The 21599-nt window shown below is 41.4% G+C and overlaps 2 protein-coding genes across 7 annotated transcripts in view; both read left to right on the forward strand.

Moving 5' to 3' along the window:
- Positions 1-21599, forward strand: part of CTNND2 (catenin delta 2) — a 935738-nt gene that overhangs the window by 816910 nt on the left and 97229 nt on the right. For 3 of the 4 annotated variants that reach the window (XM_050794059.1, XM_050794060.1, XM_050794062.1), the window contains 2 exons: positions 8833-8907; positions 9941-10091. In XM_050794059.1, coding sequence (XP_050650016.1) covers positions 8833-8907; positions 9941-10091 — 226 coding nt within the window. The remainder of the gene's footprint in view (positions 1-8832; positions 8908-9940; positions 10092-21599) is intronic. The other variant, XM_050794061.1, reaches the window with a different exon arrangement.
- DAP (death associated protein) overlaps positions 1-21599 on the forward strand; it is an 840643-nt gene that overhangs the window by 425579 nt on the left and 393465 nt on the right. Inside the window, exon 1 of one of the 3 annotated variants that reach the window (XM_050794088.1) lies at positions 7681-7684. The exons of the other annotated variants lie outside the window; for them this stretch is intronic. The gene's annotated coding sequence lies outside the window, so the exon portion shown is untranslated. Of the gene's footprint in view, positions 1-7680; positions 7685-21599 lie in introns of those variants that run through there. 3 annotated transcript variants of the gene reach the window in all.

A 21599-nucleotide genomic window follows, 5' to 3' on the forward strand; every position in this document is an offset into this window, starting at 1 on the left:
TAATGGTGTGATGCCAAGCTTTAGATTTAAATGTAAAGAAACAGAGTTTTGAAAGACTGATGAAAATGGAATGCAAAGCGTCGTGCCTAATCAATTAGAAACTAGGCCAGTATAAACACAGAGGCGATCAGAGCACCCTGTCCAATCAGCAGTGTCCTGGAGACGGAACACTCAGACACAGGCAATGACCGGTCTGTTGCAGGACGAGGACAGACCCACTCTATGGAGCAGGAGACGGGAGGAGCACAGCCACAACCAAGTCACTGGTCCTAATCACAGGACTCAGTGATTTCTTCCCTACGAGACCCGGGAAGCAGTACTGATAGCAAAGATCACATCTACGTTGCAAATGTCATGTGCATCCAAATTGATAAATGGAGAAAACCCATTTTTAATAGTTTTGCATTAATTTTAGTACTATCATTGGATGATCTGATTTCTAAAGTTCTAAATTACAGAACTTTAAAGTTGTAGAAACAGCCAAACCAGAGGGATTTCTACTTCCAGCCAAGATGCCAAGATGGAATGACAAGGTTCAAATTTACCTTTCTTCAAGGAAAAACAACAAAGAAAGACATGTGTGAAACATTGAGGTTTTTTAGTAAGACACTAGACATTAGTCAGCAAAGGACAATGATCTCTGAAAGACAGGAAACAAAAGAAGGTGAGTACTCTGATTGTCTCAGCTCACCGCCTGGAGAGAGAGTTTCCAAGCCATGGCACGAAGATTGAGGGACCAGGGGGATCTCGATAGACTCACTGTGTTAGGGAGATGGATCTGGGAATCTGGAGATATCAAAGTGATCAGAGTTCGTAGGACAAAGTATCAAAGAGGAGAGACTCACACACAGAACCCTAGAGATGTGCAGAGGACTCCCCTTAAACATCAACAGAGAACTCTCAGCACATGTGTGTGAGGCAAATACCCAAGGCTGGGAAAGAAACACCTGAAGTTGTTAGGGAGAATGAAATTGGACACTCACATGGGGTGCATATAGTGCGTGTTCCCAAGAGCCAGAGAGGAAAATCTCATAATCCATGAGCTACTGGGGAGAATACTCAGTAGGATCTTGCCTCAATACAGAGGAATCATTAGCCCTGGACTAACTGTGCTCTAGTCTTTCCTATCAAATCTTAACTTAGACCCAAAAGGATCAACAGTTTCCAAGTAAATTAACTGCATCCTAGGACAAAGCTTTAAGATATCCGTAGGAATACAAAAATATTCAGCACCCAACAAATTAAAATTGAGAATGTCTGGCATACATCTGAAAACTATCCTGCAAGTAAATAGAAAATGCAATCCATAAAAAGGAGAAAAATCAATCAATCAAAACTAACTCAGAACTGACAGATGTTAAAATTATCAAATAGGCAGTTATTATAACTGTATTCCATGTGTTCAAAACATTTAAAAAGTTACACATGGAAAATGTATAAAAGACTCAAATAAACCCTCTGGAGTCTGAAATGCAGTGTCTGAAAGGAAAAATGCATAGGATGTGATTAACAGCACATTAAACATTACAGAAGAAAAGATCAGTGAACACAAAGACAATAGAAGCTATCCAGAATGAAACACAGAAAGAAAAAAGAAAGATACAGATCATCTGTGGGTGTCGACTGGCCTGATATAGATGTAGTTTGAGTACCCCAATGAGAGGACAGAGAAAGGAGGAAGACAACAGAAAAAAAGTTTTGAAAAAATAATGATTGAAAATTTCCCAAATTTAATGAAACTCATACATTCACAGATCAAAGCAGCTTAACCTCAAGCACAAGGAACATGAAGAAACAAAACCAAGGTGCATCAGAATCAAATTGCTCAAAGTCAGCAATAAAAAGATCTTCAAAGCATCCAGAGGAAGAAAAGAAGTGTTCCATACAAGATAAGGAAGATGGCAGATTTCTCATCAGCAACAATGCCAGCGAGAAGACGGGGAGGCATTATCTATTAAAAAAAAAAAAAAAAAACAGCTGAACCTATTGGGCTCAATCATATCTTAAATTATATTAAGCTGATTATTAGTTTGGTGTCTAGCAGACACAGACTATCCCTACAGCAGTGGTCCCTAACATTTTGGCATCGGTAACCAGTTTCATGGAAGACAACTTTTCCATGGGTCTGATGGGGTGAGGAATAGTTTTGGAATGAAACTGTTCCACCTCAGATCGTCAGTCATTAGAGTCTCATAAGGAGCATGCAACCTAGATCTTTCATATACACAGTTCACAATAGGGTTTGTGCTCCTATGAGAATCGAATGCTGCTGCAGATCTGACAGGAGGCGGAGCTCAGGCAGTAATGCTCGCTCACCCACCACTCACCTCCTACTGTGCGGCCCAGTTCCTCACAGGAGTTAGGAACTCCAGGGGTTGGGGACTCCTGCCCTAATGGGAAGTCCTAGTCCACCAATTGCACTGAGAGCACTTGTAAAACTACCTGTACATGAAACCCTTTTTCAGCCCCGTTGAAGACATGGGCTAACCTGTCACCTGAGCAGTCACTTCACAGAGGAATTCTAACATAAAAACTTAGATGAATTGACATAGCATGATCAGCGCCGTGGTGGCTCAAGACATGCCACCTCGATATTCTGTTCTTCAGTCCTGGAGACAAACAAGTATTCATAAGCCCTGCGTCACAGGTTCTAGCACCACACCAGGGGCCCCAGAATGAAGGGATTTTTCTGACTTTAGAACACACTCCCAAAGGGGCATATAACCATTTTATGTATTTATTTATTTATTTATTTATTTAGAGACAGAGGTTTGTTCTGTCATCCAGGCTTGTGTGCAGTGGTGGGATCTTGGCTCACTGCAACCTCCGCTTCCCTCGTTCAAGGGATTCTCCTGCCTCAGCCTCCCAAGGAGCTGGTATTACAGGAGCCTGCAACCACGCCCAGCTGATTTTTGTATTTTTAGTAAAGATGGGGTTTTACCATATTGGCCAGGCTGGTCTCCAACTCCTGGCCTCAAGTGATCCACCCACCTTGGCCTCCAAAAGTGCTAGGATTACAGGCGTGAGCCACTGTGCCCAGCTGTGTGACCATTTTAAACCCTAGCAGTAGTTTTGTGGAAGTGGTTCAAATTTTTTGGCCTCCTTAGTAATTTCAGTGGCTCTGATCCTTTTTGCATAGTTCCCCTCCATGCAGAATGCTGTTGTGAAATCATCAGACTTGATGCTGTAAATCAACCTGACATTTTTTTTCATCAGTTAAACATTTTAAAATCTCCAACTGTGGACCAAAAAAGACAAGACAATTGAGATAAATGGATGAAGATGACTTGGTCTCTTCCCTTACAATATGATAAACATGTAAACAAAGCATCTACAAAATCCATTACAGATGCAGCTATAGGAGTACATGCTAGCACAGGGCCATCCATGAGGTTATTTTTTCAACGACGTGGCGGAGGTGAGGAAGCACGCTTCCAGCATTGCTTGTTAAAGCCTTAGGGCTGGGATTCCATGATTGAGAGTTTATTTTAGTACACTAGCATAGTATTATTTAGGAGAGCGCTAACTGCAGTAACAAAGAGACCCCCAAATATGCAAATGCCCAAGCAAGGTAAGTTCTTTTCTCCTGATGTCACAGTTAAGAGCAGGTTAAGGCAGACGTTCCCCTCCACGAATTAATTCACCCATGCTGATAGCTGTTCTGCCATCTTCAATTTGTGACTTAGAAGACTGCTGTTGTCATCACTATCCACCAGCAGGAAGCAAAAAAAAAAAAAAAGCAGCAAAAACACAAGTTCATAACAACATATGTTCTCTTATGAAAGTCAAGATCGCAGCTCTATGTCCCTTCTCATAGGCTGGGCTCAGCTCCTAGCCTCTAGTACACAAATGTCTTCATAAACTCATCCCCTACCAACAATCAATAATAATTTGCAGTAAGGTCATCTAAATCCAGATCCAAGAAAAATAAAATTCTGTCTCCTAAATAATTTGCTAATATATTTGATTTATACTATACTATTAGAAAACAAAACACACTGTCTTAGTAAAAAAAATAATTGCACTGTAGTTAACTTACTACCTAAGACTTCAGCAAAAACTTTGCCTTGTAGTTGCAAGACTGAAAGGGCTTATCAACAGGGCTCCTCCAAACTGTGCCCTAAAGATAAATTTCAGATTTCTCCCTCCTCATAACCAAAAGAAAGAAATTGCTTAATATTCCAAAAATGGCATGTTTTCTGGTTCCAAAAGAAAAACATGAAGTCCAGATCACTTCACCCGTGAGACATTATGTTTAAAGAGGAAAAAAAAAAAAAGCTATGTAGAGGAAAAGCTTTCTGTCTTAGTGCCTATTGACTTAGAACAAGAAACAACTGAATTAATTTTATTTTCCTAAATTGGATAAACAATCACCAAATCTTCCATGTCTGTGAATGCAGTGGCTCAGAGCCTGTACCTCTCAACCACCACTCTTGTTTAGAGGGTAGCAGTGTGAGCAGTTTCATTTTGGACCTCCACTGTGGTCAGTTCCCCCTTCTCAATGGTGTATTCATGCATCACTGTTACTAAGGAACACACAGGGGCCTCTGAATAAGATCTGAGGCAGCCTGAGTCTCATACCATGCACTGTCTATCATTTAACAGGGTTGTGTTTAGTTCCCCAGAAGGCATTTCTAGATGCCAGTTGCACACAAGGATGACATCTCTAATGTTTGATTACATTCACAGTGCAAACAAACAAAAAAACCTTTTCATGTTCAGAAAGTTGCCTTTTTAAAATAAATTTTTTAATTGAAAATTACTGGTCCTTGAGATAGCTTGAGAGTTGGGGAATGAGTGTGCTTCTTCCAGTCTCTTCAGTGAATGCTTCCTCTGGGTCACTTTTATTTGAGCTTGACCTTCTTTGTTTGTTCTTACTACAAAAGCACATCTAAATGCTTCCTCCCCCCCCCCAGAAAATTATCTTGCCTGTACATTAATATTTTGAGCATTGCATTAACACATGGGCTAAAATTCAGTCTTTGCCCTAACTTGACTTACATTTTTAAAATTCAGACAAAGAAACAACAGCAAAAAATAGTAAACATGCAATAGTTGCCATTGCCTTAACCAAAATTTGTATTTATTAAATTGATTTATTTCTTTACTAACAGATTGGAATTCTTCACTAGTCATCTTGACTAGAGATACCAGTTTTCAAAATAGATTTTGGAATTTTGAAAACAAAGATATGTAAATCTGTAATGTAACTCTGGATGTGAAGAGCCAACACCTGACTTCTGTGTCCATTGCAGAGTAACCCCATCGTTCGAAGGACCTTGTGCTAATACCACCCCATTATTTCATGAATCCTAGAGCAGGAACCAAGCACAGTTCTTTTCCAGCTGGGAGAATCTGATAATTCAAATAATAATCCATTCTAGAGAGAATAATCTGGGGCATACAGCAAAAGCCATGTCATTTCCTAATATGTTGTACATTGTTTTTATAGTAAACTACTGGTAAAAATAAGACTAATTAAATAAGCTTTTCAGTGCAGGAGGTGTTTCCTACCCTCTTGTCATGGGAATGAGACACCCTGGTATCATAAATAAATTCAGAAACAAATTTAGGAATTACATGCCATTTGTACCAAATTCATTGTCTGTATTTTTCATTGGAAGAGTTTGGTTTTAAAATTTGACTTTACCTTGTTAAAAGAAAAAGTGAGGAAATGGCTAATTTGATAAAGTTAATGGACAAATGATCATGTAACTGACAGTCATTTAATTGCAGACTATACTTCTAACACAAGAGTACTTTTAGAATATAGAGAATTAATCAACAAATTCAGAATTTTAGCACTATAATGGGGTCAGCCTCAGAAGAGAATATTTAGTACTTAAAGGAAAACACTGTCATTGTAATTTAGCAAATTATTAGGATTTCAATGAGGAAAAGTTAAATTATAGTATTAATCTCCCTTCAGGAACAAATCAGCCTTCACAGAATCACCTCAGTTTCAGCAAGGAGGAACTCTTTGGAAAAATTGTGGCCATCAGTTGTATTTATAGCTGGGCTGGGATTTGTAAAAGTCAAGTCCCTGGAAATCCACATTAGAATGAGGCAGCCTGGCCTTAAAGGGTTAAAAGTTATTGACTTCTCTTTGTTACCAAATTCTCAATACATACAACTAGGAATTTCATGGGACACAAACTTGTGTGCAAGTATCTTTGTTAATTCACTTCAGGTTCATCTCTGAGCCCTCATTTGCCTGATGCCAAAAAATAGAAAGGAAAGAAATGTGAATCTCAACATTTCTAGGCAAACCCAGTCAAATTCAGCTGTTTCCCAGTCCTGTCAGGCTTCAAGCGTGGCCACATTTATGTTCCTCACCTTCATCCTCTCCTGCCCCTGCAGTTGATGCTAAACTTGGGGGTCTTACCAGTATAGTCCTACACAGAGGATGAGGGTGCGGTGTCCATTTTCTCAGTGTGGAATCGACTCTGTTCTATGCGGCCTCTTCTCCAGGATGTGGTGATTGGTGATTGGACCATCTCTGATCCAGGGTCCTCTCTTGGCCCACACCTGCCTCCATCCGTTTTGAGCTCCACTGAGATGCAACCACCTCCTCTCCTTAATCCAGAGAGGCACTGTCTGCTCCCACCATGTGCTCCACTGATGTGTCTCCTCCCTCCTGGCCAAGTAACCCCTCTGCAGCCCTGAGTTCTTCATTTCTTCTCCTCAGCTAACCTACACACCCCACCCATTCAAGACCACCCTCAGCAGCTACCCCTTGCTACCCTGGGGCTACAAGAATCCTCCCAGCCCTTCCCAGCCCAGCAAGCCATGTCACTGTTCCTACCCTGTGGCCCCCATCCTGGGACGGTACAGGACACTTCGCTGAGTCTTGCTCAGCCACTGCTGTCCTCCAAGAAGGGCAGCTGAGCTGTGGACTTTCCATTCTCCCATCTTAAGGGGGATGTCATACTCAGTTCCCTTATCCATGGAGGGGGCTTGTCCAGGAGGACTCCAGGAATCAGGTTGCAGCCCCCACAGTGTTGCCACATCTCTTGCTTCCTCTCCAAACTGCATCCTTTATTTCCCCAGCATGGAGGCTCTGTATTGACTAGGGAGAGGGCAAATTATTTTCTCCCTGTTCTAATTCTCTTTCAAATATATTCCATCTTTTACCTGGATCTGTGCCCTCTAGCCTTAGACAATACATGCTTGCTGCTGCTTCTCTGTCCCATGCTGACAACACTTCTTTGGGTCAAATAGTGGCCTGAGCCTCTCCCCAGGAAGAGGAGTGCAAAAGCTTTGTCCCATCACCTGCAAGGAGAAGGGATCCTTTCCTGACGCAAGCGAGAAATTCCAATTAGACATGACTCCTTTTATTGGACCTACTAAATCTGGGCAAATTGGTCTCATTTGCTGTGACAATATTGGAAATCTGTATACACACAAACGTACACATAACTAACCTTTAAAAATGAAAGCTATTTTCTATGCCTCAATAATAAAAATATCAAATCTATTGTCTGGTTATCCTTTCTCTCTTAGGGAAAACACACCACTGTTCACCAATTTCTAGTATCAAAAATGTGTTTCTATATCTCATACACATTTTTGGTCCTAAGTAGCCTCTTTTTGTTGTTATTGCTCTCAAATCAATTCCCAGCAAAGCTGAAGGATTCCCATTGTTCTCCAAATACCAAATCACCTTTTCATCCAACACTGGGGGGTATGGCTAGTAGCTGGGCTTCTAAGAAAGACAAAGTTATGTCCATGTATTCTTGGCTCATTTCAGATATGGCCAGGTTCTCCTCTGTCTGTGTCTGGAAGGATGGAGGGAAAGGCTAGGTCGTGTCTGGTAGACTAAGCATGAAGGATTACAGGAGAGGGGATGAGATAATGGTAGAGGGGGTATAATGTCAGCAGCATAAAAAAAGACAGATATGGAGTAACAGGACCCAGAGTCGAGTGCAGGTGACTCTGCAGGTTATTGAATATCTTTGTGCCTAAATTTCCCCGTGTATAAAATAAAAATGCTGACCTCCCTGGAGTTTCAAGAATTAGAAGAGATCTCAAATATACAAGCCAGTTGCATGGGGCCTGCAAAGAAGTGGTGCTGGGGAAGAGATGAACTCACCTTCCTCAGTTCATCTCTTCCCTACCAGGCTGAGGGCACATGCATCAGCCTGCCTAAGTTGCCAGGAATACCGTTGCCATCTCCCAGAAGGTCCAGAATATCTCCCCAATGTTGTCGTTGATGTTCCTTTTGCAATATGTCAATGTTGACCCCACACCCTGATTTGCATTCTCTTCCTTTTTCTAGCTTCTCTCCTTAGTTTTAGGGAAGATCCCAGGATTAAGTGGGCTGCATAAACTCAGATTTCCAGGCTTTTCCAAGCTGGGGGACTGGAGACTCAGCAGGGCACAAGAAGTCCACGTATTCTTGGCTCATTTCAGGGGGAGGCAGATGTGTCCAGAGGAAGTCGTGTTTCAGCATGCTGGTTGAATGCATCGATGGAAATTGGCATTGTACCAGGAGAAAGGGCTTCCTCCCTGGGAAGGGATGTCAGTTCCAGATTCCCACATCCCAAGAAGCAGTTTGCAAACCTCAATGTTTTGTCATGTCTGACACTTCCTGACCGTCCACTTCTTTGCTCTCTAAGAGTGGAGCTGTCAAATAGATCACCACAGCCAAGAGATGCTTTAGTGAGTTTTACCTGCTCCCCTAACCTCTCAAGGCTTCCTAGAGCTTGAGGCACAAAGTAGGGGTGCGAGAAAAGCATACAGTGTGAGTTGATGGTGATAAGAAACTATGTGAATGTGACTTCTAATGTAGGACAGGATGAAGTTGTTTTTTTGATCTCATATTTCATGCAGGGCTGGGCTGAGGATGTGGCAGGCATGGCATATGCCCTACGTTCACTGCCAGAGGGGGCTCCCTGCCTGCCACAGGTGAGAGCCAGCTCTGGGGTGCCTGCCCCCATGGGGGAAGGGGGGCGGAGGGGGCCTGGTGGGGGGACTGGGTGGGAAAGGACTGGTCCCCAGGAGGACCCTACCACAGAATCCACAACCTCATTGCGTGAATGTAATTTTCTCAAATCAAAATGAAATTGCAACAGGTAAAACCCTTACATTTGTCAATTTTTATATTGTACTGTCTTCTCCAGGACACTGTAGAAGAGTATACATCATTCACACAAATGTCTGAAAATCTGGGCCTGCATTCTGTTAAGTGAATTGGAATGCTTTATCATCTAGATATTGCAAGGACATTTTAATATGAAGCATTACCTGTGTTCCATTAAGGCTGACGACCACCAACCCAAAACAAATTTCATGTCCTACTTTATAAAGAAGACATTGAATTATGGCCCTTAACATTATACAGTTTGACCTTAATGTTTTTTAAAAAACATTTTACCATGTGCACTCTTGCTTTTCAATGTCAAACTTGCATTTATCCAGCCCGGCCTGTTTCTGACTAGTGGGCTCTTTATTGTTCAGCAAACGACTTATTGACAGCACGTTCAGCAACTCACCTGTGTGCTCCATCTCCAAATTCAAAGCTGTCTTTAGAAATCACTCCCACACAACCCATTCTCATTTTCTACTTTTTCAGGGTTCTTGTTTTATTTCTCTGAATGTCACTGGCCACATCCGCTTGTCCCAAACCTCTGTATCTTGAAGCATCAAGTATACACATCACGCAAATGGCTTTCAACTTCAAGTACTGAAAACAGTGTCACAAAAGAAACCTAGTGTGGTTCACTGACTAACCCTGAAATCTTTGTCCCCAAGTTGAAGGCAAAAAATACAGTTAAAAAGTTTAAATGCATGTCTAACAGATTCAACCCATTCTACAATAGGTCTTGGTAATTCAACCTTTTTGGCTCCTGTAAGCATCCGTCTGAAAACGCAAATGTACTATTTGCCTGTAGGGTTTTCTCCCTGTCTCTAACGCCCTTCGCCTTCCCTGTTTTTGCAGTGGTCAGTATATATCCGAGCCGCTGTCCGAAAAGAGAAAGGCCTGCCCATCCTCGTGGAGCTGCTCCGAATAGACAATGACCGCGTGGTGTGCGCGGTGGCCACGGCGCTGCGAAACATGGCCTTGGACGTCAGAAATAAGGAGCTCATCGGTATGTTCTCCCTGATTCACAGTATCGCAGGTGTTAAGTGAAAATATTTTCTCTCGGGGTAGGTGTGGTTGAACCCATATGCACAGCCTATGCTTATACAGAAGCCGTGCATTTATTAGCAGCCTCATTTTTTCTGCTGTCCTTCTAGTTTAAATCCGCTGCACTGATTCATCTTCTAGAATTTAGAGGAAAATACGATGCTTGTTGACATTTCTAATCCTTGCAAATTAAAAAGGACCTCAGTGCTCAGCCCTTGATACCGTTTTCTCAATCCTCTGAACCTCTACCAGGCTGTTTGTTTGTTTCCCATGCAGCGAACCGAGGAATTCTGATAGGATTACTTTTCTTCCCCTCTCTATTTTAAATTTATTTTGGATGAGACCATACTAGCCCTTTAATCCTATTCGTTTAAGAAATTAATCTCTCTTTAATTTGGTATTCAAGAAATACAGAGGATCTTTTAGTAACAAGGCACAAAAGAGGTAATACATTCACCTGTCTATTCAACGAAACTCATGGCCTGCTTTGTTCCAGGCCTATTCTAGGCCCAGACATTAAATCAATAAGCAAAACAGACAGGAAGCCCTGCCTGCCCTTGTGGAGTTTACATTCAAGAGAAGGAGATGTTCAAGAAGCAAACTAAACAAATGAATCACACAATGGAGCTGAGTAAAGGGTAATGAGTGAGATTGCAAATTTATTTTTAATTGATGTGATATTCACATAACATATTGACCACTTTAAAGTCTACCATTTTAGTGGCATTTAGTATATTCGTAATGTTGTACAATCACCACCTATATCAAGTTTCAAAACATTTTCATCACCCCAAAGGCAAACCCTTTACCCATTAGCAATCACTCTCCATCCCCCTTCTCTAGCCCCTGGCAACCATCAGTCTTCTCTCTGTCTATGGATTTTCCTATTCTGGGTATTTGGTATAAATGGAATCATAGAACATATGACCTTTGTGTCTGACTTTATTCACTTAGCATAAGGATTGTGTTTCTTTAATGGTAAACTAGTTAAGTTATAATCATAGACATTCATGGGCCACAAAGTGATACTATGATATACTGGCTGAGGGTCCCTAATCCAGAAGTCTAAAATCTGAAATGTTGCAGAACCCATAATTTTTTTGAGTGCCAACGATTTGCTCGAATGAGCATTTCCAATTTTGAATTTTTAGATCAGGGATGTTCAACCAGTATTCTTAACTGGTGTGTATTCTGCAAATTTTCCCAAATCCGAAAACATCAGAAATCCGAAAACACTTCTGGTTCTAAGCATTTTGGATAAGGGATCCTCAACCTGAATGCATACAATACGAACTAATTAAATCAAGCTGGTTAACATATTCATCTCCTGAAATAATTATCTTTTCTTTGGTGAGAACATTTGAAAATTTACTCTTAACAATTTTGAAATATAAAATACATTAACTCTAGTCACCTCGTTGCATAATAAGTCTCGTATTTAAACATATTCTTCTTAAGTGAAACTTTGTACCCTTCCACCAACATCTCCCCATTCCTCTTACCTTCAGTCTCTCAAAACCACCATTCTACCCTCTGCTTCTACAAAGCATTTTTGTGTGTGTGTGTGTGTGTGTGTATGTGTGTGCGTGTGTGTGTGTGTGTGACGGGGTCTCACTGTGTTGCCCAGGCTGGAGTGCAGTGGCATAATCTTGACTTACTGTAACCTCCACCTCCCAAGTTCAAACAATTCTCCTGCCTCAGCCTCTTTGAGTAGCTGGGATTATAGGCACGTGCCACCATGCCCAACTAATTTGTCTATTTTTTGGTAGAGGCAGGGTCTCACCATGTTGGCCAGGATGGTCTCGAACTCCTGACCTCAGGTAATCCACCCACCTCGGCCTCCCAAAGTGCTAGAATTACAGGCATGAGCCATCGGCACCCAGCCTGTGCTTCTATTAATTCCTTTGTTTTAGATTCTACATTTAAGTGAGATCATGTGGTATGTGTACATATGTAAGTGGCTCATTTCACTTAGCATAATGTCCTCCAGGTTCATCCATGTTGTTGTAAGGGACAGGATTCCCTTCCTTTCTATGGCTGAGTAGTATTCCCTTGTGTATATACGATATTTTGTTTATTCATTTATCCATTGATGGACACTTAGGTTGCTTCTATACATAAACTATTGTGAATAATACTGCAAAGAACATGAGAGCTATAAATGGTTCTGTGACATACTGATACCAGATCCTCTGGATATATACCCAGAAGTGGGATTACTGGATCACACGGTAATTCTATATTTAGCTTTTTGTAGAACCTATATACAGTTTTCCTAATCAGTGCAGTAATGGCTATACTAATTTACATTCCCACTAATAACGTACAAGGATTTCTCTTTCTCTTCATCCTCACCAACACTCGCTATCTTTTATCTTTTTTATAATAACCATTCTGATAGGTGTGAGGTGATCGCTTATTGTGGTTTGAATTTGCATTGCTTAGTGATATTGAACCTTTCTTCATATATCTGCTAGCCATTTGTATTTCTTCTTTTGAGTAATGTCTATTCATATCCTTTGCCCATGTTTTAATCAGGTTATTTGTGTTTCTTGCTGTTAAATTTTTTGAATTCTTTATATATGTTCGATATCAACCCATAATTATATTTTTGGTTACTAATAATATTTTCTCCCCATCTGTAGGTTGTCTCTTCATTCCATTTTTTTTTTCTGTGCAGAAGCTTTTTAGTTTGATGTAATCCCATTCGTCTATCTTTTATTTTGTTGCATGAGCTTTTGGAGTCAAATCCAAAAACATTATTGCCCAGACCAGTGTCATATAGTTTTCCCCTATGTTTTCTCCTAGAATTTTTATAGTTTAAGTCTTGAATCCATTTTTAGTTGATTTTTGTATGTAAAAGTCTAGTTTCATTCTTCCATATGTGGATATCCAGTTTAGGGTTGTGATTTTCAATGGGAGGTGAAGATAGGGGTGGTTGGGAAAGTAACACTAGAGACTCAAAGGAGGTGAGACAGGAAGCCATGCAGGTATTTGGGGGGAAAAGAGTCCAAGTTAAAGGGGCAGTCTTTGCACACAGCCCCTAGAGAGGGAACTGGGAGCAGGCTAGTGGGCTCCAGGCCTTCAAGAGGCCTTGTGTACCTGGCAGGGTGAGTGGTAGGAACCAAGGTCAGAGAGGCCTTCTGATGCCTTCCTCTGTAGGTGGGAAGGTGCTAAGGCCAAGGCTGATTGATCTTCTGGAGAAAGATGAATCTACTGAAACCTCTCAGAGGATGACACAGTCCCCGCAGGCCGTTGTTCTGGCTGGTAGGCATCTGGTATTAAGGATATGATTTATGTAGGGTCACTAGTCCAATGACAGCATGAAATCTGGCAGCCTGAATACAGGGAACAGGTGTCAGTAGGCAGCATCCAGAGGCTCAGCAGAAGAGAGCTGCACCAACCCCCTTGGCAAGGGTGCAGGTGATCTTGGGAACTGGGAGAAATTAGGTGACAATGGACAGAGAGCTCAAGATTCTGTTCCTGGAACAACTGGAAGACCAAGTGTGGCTCCATGTTGCAGACAAAGTGTTTCTATAGTTACACAGTTGTTTTTCCCCTATGCAAATTACAGAGAGTGGTATATTAAGCCTTTTATGACCTGGGAAGCAGCCACTTTTTCTCCTGCCATTTCACAATAGCCATCATATCCTCCAAGAAAAACCATAGTATTTGCAGGTCTTCAGCCATTTATTTATTCACTGCAAGGCCAGACTGCAAATCGGTGTCTAAGAGATTCACCATACTTGTAATACATTATACAGCAGGAAATAAGCTTGCAACTTGCTATTTACACTTAGTTTGCGTTGAATGTAAGTGTTATCTGTGAATTTTGTAGATTTGGTATATCTAAAGTAGGTCGTTAGCTCCAAAGGTCAAGGTACTCTTCCCATATACTTTTTTTTTTTTTTTTTTTTTCATTGCACAGTTGTTTCAGACAGGACAGCGCTGGGATTCCCAATAAAATCCTATCCCTTCTCAAAAAAATGGAGAAAAAAATCAATAGCTAATCAGTCTACTGCCTGGATACTAACTACTAGGTATTGTGTGTTTGTGTGTGTTTTCTTCTTTTGGTGGATTACAATATAACAAAATAGTGAACTGTTGATTGGTTTGCCAGCTCCTAGGCATCTCTTCTTTCTCAAACGCCAGTTATCTAGTCTTCTCTCAGAGACAGGAGCATTTAGACCACTATACTGCCTGTGTTCAACTAAACCTTTACTATCAAATGTCACCAGACAGGAAATGAAGCCAGTCATTTAAAAGTAGAAGGGAAAATATCTAAGTCACAGGTTTATGAAATCAATACTTTTTTTCCTCACTGAGAAGAGCAGAATTTAACAAGAACAACATTGAATTGTATTTAAGACAGAGGAAATGTGACTTTTGCTGACTATTTTACCTTAAATACTGTACCCAAGTGGTTTTTGTAGGAAGATGGTATACAGAACTTCATACACAGAAGAAAGCTGCAGTGACTTTGAATGAAGAACAATGAAAGGTTAATCTTGGACCTCCTCTCCTCTCCTGTCTGTCACCTCTCACAGAAGGCTAGGGTGACATCATATGGTTTCATGACATTGAAGATCATCTGTATTCTGGTTACTCCAAACAGGTATCTCCAGCATGAATCTCAGATCCTGTGTCCAATGTCTGTCTGCTCATCCTCTCCACTGGATGTCTTATGAGTGTCTTAAATATAGCATGTCCACAACCAAGGTCTCTCCCAGACCTGACCCTTCCACAGTCTTCCCCCAGAAAATGACCAGTTATTCTTGCAGGGGCCCAGGACAGACACCTTGACACCCTCTTTGACTCATGCAATCCACCTCATACCTAATCTGTCAACAAATCTGGTTGTCCTTCTGAGTTTTTCCAGACTCCGACACTTCTCTTCATCTTCATTGCTTTCTCTCTGGTCCAAAACTCCCATCATCTCTCACGTGGCTTATTCCTGTGCCCCCCCTTACCTAGTCTCCCTATGCTTCCTTCACCTTAGATGGTCTCCTATTGCAGTGGCAACCAGAGTCATCCTGTTGAAACCTTAGTCAGAGCATGTTACTCCTCCACACCAAACCCTCCTCATCTCATTGTAAAATCAAGTCTTTGCAGGGCAGGTGTGGAAGCTCCCTATGACCTCTCCAACCCCACCTAGTCCTCTTAAAATCAGTAAATTTTCTGCGGTCACTGGTTGACTGTGATTCCTGTATTACATGCTCTGAGATCCTGCCTCAGGGAATTTAAACTTGCTGCTTCCTTTTCCTGGAGTCTCTTTCTTTCTCTTGGCGTTCATGCAGCTCAGTCCTCACTTCACTCATGTCTTTCCCAGAGAAGCTTTTCTGGCCACCATATTTAAAATCTTACCCTCAGCTCCTTTCCCTGCTTAATTTTCTCCACAGCCCCAATTACCTTCTAATATCTAATGTTTTTTTTTTTTCCATCTTGTTTTTTTTTTTTTTCCATCTTTCCCCACTGCAAGGTAAGCCTGTTAAGAGCAGAGAGTTCTCTTATTTCTTTGCTGGCATATCTCATGTGCCTAGAACAATGTCCAATCCATAGTAGGGACTTAATAAATATTTGCTGGAAAAAAAATGACTGAAGCAAATATTTCCTGCCTGGTCATCATCTTAAAATGACCTCCAAGTCAGCAAAACATTAAGGAAATTAAATAAAACATTAACTTTAAAAAAAGGGGTTTTCTATTTAAAAAGCCAAGAATTAAACAGGCAGTTTGTTTTCTCCATAAATTTACTAGATGCATGCAGACATTCAGGATTTCAGAAAGAATCCAGTTTTTTTCCATCATTGGTTCTGGATTTTCAGTTTAAAATAGAATTCTTCTTAGATCATTCTTTTAGTTAGAGGTTGGGGGAGACAGGCTACCACAGTCGCAACTAAGGAATTGTTCATCTTTCTTAGACTTCATTATCAGGGAAACTCTAAATAGGCTATTGAAAAATAATCACGCTATCCCATGAGGTCTAATGAGAATCATACAGTAGCACTAGCAGAATGTAACACGCTTTTCCTCTCCCTTGGCTTTCTATTTGGGCTATTTCCACAGTTACGTGTCTGTCTCTGGGAACCAGCGATAAGTATGCTATAGATAGATCTTTGTGTTCTTCCTACTGGCATGGAATAGTAGCCGAGGTTAATGCACATCCATACATTTCTTTGCAACCTTCAAAAAATGTTAATTATCCTTCTGAGTATGGAAGGTTTAAAAAAGGAATGGTAATAATTAGCTTCAGTGAAAAGAGCAAACAATATTGTATTGCTTCAACAAAAAGTTTAGCAAAATGCCACCCATTTCAGCACGTGGACAGTTCCTGATGTAGATGGCAGACATTTATTTTAGGCAAATCCCATCCTCTCTGCCAACAAACAAACTCAAAGAAACCAAACACTTAAAGCATACATGAGCCTGCATTTACTACCTGCCGTCACCATTCAAAGCCCACCTTGCAGTGGCCTTTCCTGATAAAGGCTGCTCCCTGCACCCAGAGATGAAGCAGGCAGCAACTATTTGATAAGAAACCTTCTCGCTTATTTTGGATTTCCATTGTGTGAAATTTATCCTCACATTGTGTCTTATGTTTTTTTGTGTATGCATGTCTTCCCCAAAGGAAACAATAAGCAGGCATCAGGTGATGTATTTATTTTATGTCTGAGAGTGTCTAGCACTTTGCTATGCTCATAACAAGCGCTCAGTATGTAGTTGATGAATGAATTAACTGGTGGATAAATAACACAGTGTATTTATTCAAAGAGCAGATCTGGAGGAGGTCTGGGGAATCCAAATAGAGGAAGGGGTAGGGGGATGTCTGTGTCTGTCTCTTTCTACAGTGTCCAGGGAACAGAGGAAAGAAATACAGCTTAGATGCTCTCTCAAATCCAGACTCTAATCAAACTCATTCTGCTGCCACTGTGGAAGAGGCTTGAGATTGGGAAGGAAATAGTAATGCTTTCTGTGTGCGATTCAATCACTGCCAAAGCTTTGTGTTGGCGGGGCCACTGCATCCCTGCGGGTACTGGCAGAGCTCGCACAGCCCTTCCCCTGGCTGCCCTGGTGGTGGCGGCTTGCCACAGTTTCCAGCAGGCGAGCCAGGGCTGGGATGCTGCGAGCATCCTCCCAGCACCCTCCTGAGGCTGAAGAGAAGGGCCTATCCTCTGTGTCGTGAGCCTGGCCCTTTCCCAGTTTGCCATCATCCTTTGGCCTCATCCTTCTGTGCTTTGCAGGACTGTTTCCCTACATTCTGCTCCCATTGGGATGGCTGCTTCACCACATTGGGGAGGATGTGTAAGAATCTTCCTTTGACTCACGCCCCCATATGTTCCTATTCTGTAATCCACTTTTCACATTGGGCTTTCTTTTCACTTTACCAACTAGCTGAGCTTCTGTCCAGGCAATGCCCTCTCTCCCCATTCCAACCTCAAAAGGAGCACAAGACAGGATCTGACTTTCTCTGGAGTCAGGATAGGACCATTTCCTAGGGGGAATCTGCTGCTTCCCAAACACAGGCGAGATGGAAAGGAAGGGAGCTACACAGCGCCCCCCTGTGTAGCGAGCAGTACACAACTCATGATTTCCCACGGGAATGAAATGAGGAACAAAATAAGGGTAGTTTCTTGCCTGGGAATTTATTATTTTTTAAGTAGTAAAAATCATTGCTATTCCTTTCCCCACATAGGTCTTTAGCTCATCCTTTTCGTTCATTCTGGGGGTTAAGGAGGTCAGGAGTAGGCAGGGGGAATTAGGGCCATCCTTTCAAGCTTCCTTTACTTGCCAAAATGTTTTAAATATTTAAATAAAAGATTTGATCTGCACATTGTAAAGACTGTTTCCGGACAAAGATTCCTGGTGATATTTAAAGGACAATATAAAAATGGTCTGTCTTTGAGTAAAAATAAAGATAGAATAAAGAAAATGGTGATACCCATAGAATTACAATACTCCTTCCTCCATGCCAGGTCTTCACTTAGTGAGAAATGTTTTTTCCTTTGGAGAACTGGAGTGAGGGGTGGGGAGAACAGGGAAAATCTTCCTTATATCAATACTGTCCTGAATGTTACATATAAAGCTTTATAAAGATTTTCTTTTATTTACTCATCTCGCAACGGAACCTGGGAATTCTAAACTTGGAAACACTGCTCTTCATCGAAGCTTTGAGATACCTTGTTAACCAAACCCTCGATGACCAGAGCATGAGCTGGGGAATGAACAGATCCCGACAGCCATGTCTCCACTTCCATGACAAATGCTTACAAATGATACTCAGGACATCATTCCTCAAAGTCGGTCTAAATTCCGCAATCTAGGATTAAAATGCATCCGAGTCAGTATTCTCTCCGTGCTCAGAGTATCGCATTGCACCCCCATTGTCTGCTGGCAAAACTGAAAAACAGAGAGCTCTAAGAAACATTTAGACTCCTATCACTTAAAATAGTTACCCGTGTGTTTTATTATTTTGCATCTCATGCTAATGGCTGGCACGTGACAAAATGCTCTGGGATATGGGCGCTCCATTCAGGGGAACAGACTCTTGAGGGTCACTGATCATCATAGGCACCTTCTTTACTTGCGTTCTTGAGCCTGGATGAATCCCACCTCCATCCAGGGAAAGATACAAGGCTGTGGAAACGCCAGTGCAACCCAGGAAGGCAACATGCTGTTTTTAGTATTGGAAATATGTAAGTTCACTTTATTAAGTAGATATGAGGAAATTTTAGAGACACATCTTCTCTGCTTTTTGAAACATGTTTCTTCAGACCCAGACAGATGCCGTTTTAATTAGAACACTTGCAATTTCAATTAGTATTTTAAAAAGACACCTGATTTCTTAGGCAAGGTGATTTGTTGGAGCTCTCTCTGCTGGACTGTTTTAATAACTTGATTTCACAAGCCACATTTTAGGCAGAAGGCAAGCTCTGTACCTTGGCTCGAACGTTGTATCTTCAGATTGGGTGCCTGTTGCAGCTCCCATCTCCTAAACCCCAGAACCTAATTTCATGAAGGCTGCCTCCCTTTTCGGTGAAGCCATGGGTTCTTTGTTAATTAACTTGGGACACCTGTTGGGGAATTTTGGCAGCTGGGTCTGGAAGATAAGAATTCCTTAAAAGAGAACTTGTAAATAAATTGAAGAGCCAATAATTATTTTATTAAATAAGAATTAATGTTGTCCCTTGGATATACTCCATGTGGGAAAAAAAGGCAAAATTGAAACATTTCCAGTTTATTCAAATTCAGGACTTCTGCCCAAAGGCTTAGAGATCTCAAAGAAAGAGAGCAAGAGGGGGAGAGCTGACCGAACTTTATCTGGACTGTTTAGGTATTCATGTTATGCCTGGCCAAACAGTTTCCGAAGAAAAGCTTTAGAGAACAGGATGCATGAGAAATGAAATGGCTCTCCTCAAATACCACAACCAAATCTTGAGAATATAAAAATAGAAAAGAGACTTTCACAGGATAATGTTTTTACATTGAATTCCCTTCTATGTGTGGACTGCTATCTTCTCTCCTTGTTGAAAACAAAGTCTCAATCAGGTGGAAAGAAATTATTATTTTTACTCTTGAATACTAAAAAGTAATGGATTAGAAAAGAGTTTAAAAGTTTAAAGATGAATCCTCTTTAACCCATCCTGGCTGATGTTTGATTATATTTATTATACTGGATCTCAAAAAATTACGGAGCAGACAAGGATGGCTGTAATTGGGTTTCAGCTAAAAGGAAGGCTCCAGGCTGGTGCCATCAATCAGATGGGCCAGTGGTGCTGCCCTGGGGGGCACATAAGGCAGAAGAGAAGGAGGCAGACAGCAGGGAGGGGACACCAGTCTAGCAGGAAGGGCACCGCAAGCCCCCCGGGCATACACCAGGGAACCAGGAAGGAGACAGAAGCCTGGAGATGCAGCCCCGCCAATGTCTGGGCAGCCTGAGGCCGGATGAGGGATGCTGGTCTGTGACCTGGCACAAGCAGTAGGCACAGATTCTGCTCCCAAACCGATTGCCTGAAGAAGAAAAAAGCTCATGTTGTTCATCCTGCCAGACTCCAGTCAAAGGGACATTGAGTGAGAGAATCAAGCAATTCCCAACAGCTCCTCATGAAAATGTCCTGAAAGTTCATTCAAGAAAATTAGCTGAAATTCAGACATTGTTTCTCTCATAACCAGAAAGTTCATAACAATGTAGTGTCCATTTGGGAAACTTGGTTTTTTTAACTTAAAACAAAATTTTCCTATTCAATTTCTTGTATTGTAATGTATTTAAGCAATGTCAGGTAAAATGAATGGATTTGAAGCATAGGTGGTTTATTTCCTAAGCATATAATAGCCTTCACTTCCAAAGTGTATCTTTCTTTTCATTTGATAGAGGCAACTGAACTGGAGGCAGTATAGCCTGGGCTGATGCATGTATGTGTTAATGTGCAATGTGTTACTTTTAATTAAAACTCACTAATATTGCAACATTAACATTAGAGGTTATTCAAAGCTCAAGACAGATCAAAAGATACAAATCCCTGTGGTCCTCACCTTGAGACTTGAACAGTCTCAATTTATTGGTCTAATTTATTGGTCAGAAAGGAAAGTTATAGTGATGGAATAGAAGCTGGTGGTATTACATTTTAATTGACTATTAACTCCACAGACTAATACCCCCAGTGTCTATGTGAGTGACCTTATTCCTCTTCAAATGTCAGAAACTCAGCAAGTTTAATTTTCAAGTCACCATCTCCTTTCTTCCTCAGATCCGAACACAAACCCCACTTTGTACTTCGCCTTCTTGTCCCAGTGATAGAAATGAACAGAAACTTTTATTGTCTTCTTTTCTTCCTTTTCTTTATCCCAAGTGAGTAAACCAAGTATTGTCTCTTATTGATACTTTGCCAAGGAGTTTCTTGAGTTCTCTTTACTGCCCCACTGTATTTTACTTTTCAGTTTCAGCCCATAGCATGGCAAGCCTAGGACACACGCATAGCACCCTATGGGGGTTCCTGCCCTCCATCCCTTCTTACCCAGTCTGCACTCCCCCCTCCCACATCACTGCTGCCACACTTATCTTTGCAAGGTACTCCAATTACAGACTAGTCAGTGTTTCCTGATGTGAATGACACAAAATGAACTCTGCTGCCTCCATTTTTTTTCTTTTTTTAGAAAAAATTTTTTGAGACAGGGTCTCACTCTGTCACTTAAGCTCTGTCAGTCAGGAGTACAGTAATGCAATCTCAGCTCACTGTAACGTCAGCCTCCGGGATTCAAACGATTCTCATACCTCAGCCACTTGGGTATCTGGGCCACCATGCCTGGCTAATTTTCATATTCATAGTAGAGACAAGGTGTTGCCATGCTGGCCAGACTGGTCTTGAACTCCCAACCTTAAGCCATCTGCCTGCCTCAACCTCCCAAAGTGCTGGGATTACAGGTGTGAGCCACTGTGCCCAGCCCAGATTTTTTTCTTAATAAAAATTTTTATTG

The sequence above is a fragment of the Macaca thibetana genome, chromosome 6 (genome assembly GCF_024542745.1).
Source record: "Macaca thibetana thibetana isolate TM-01 chromosome 6, ASM2454274v1, whole genome shotgun sequence".
In the NCBI taxonomy this organism is placed as follows: domain Eukaryota; kingdom Metazoa; phylum Chordata; class Mammalia; order Primates; family Cercopithecidae; genus Macaca; species Macaca thibetana.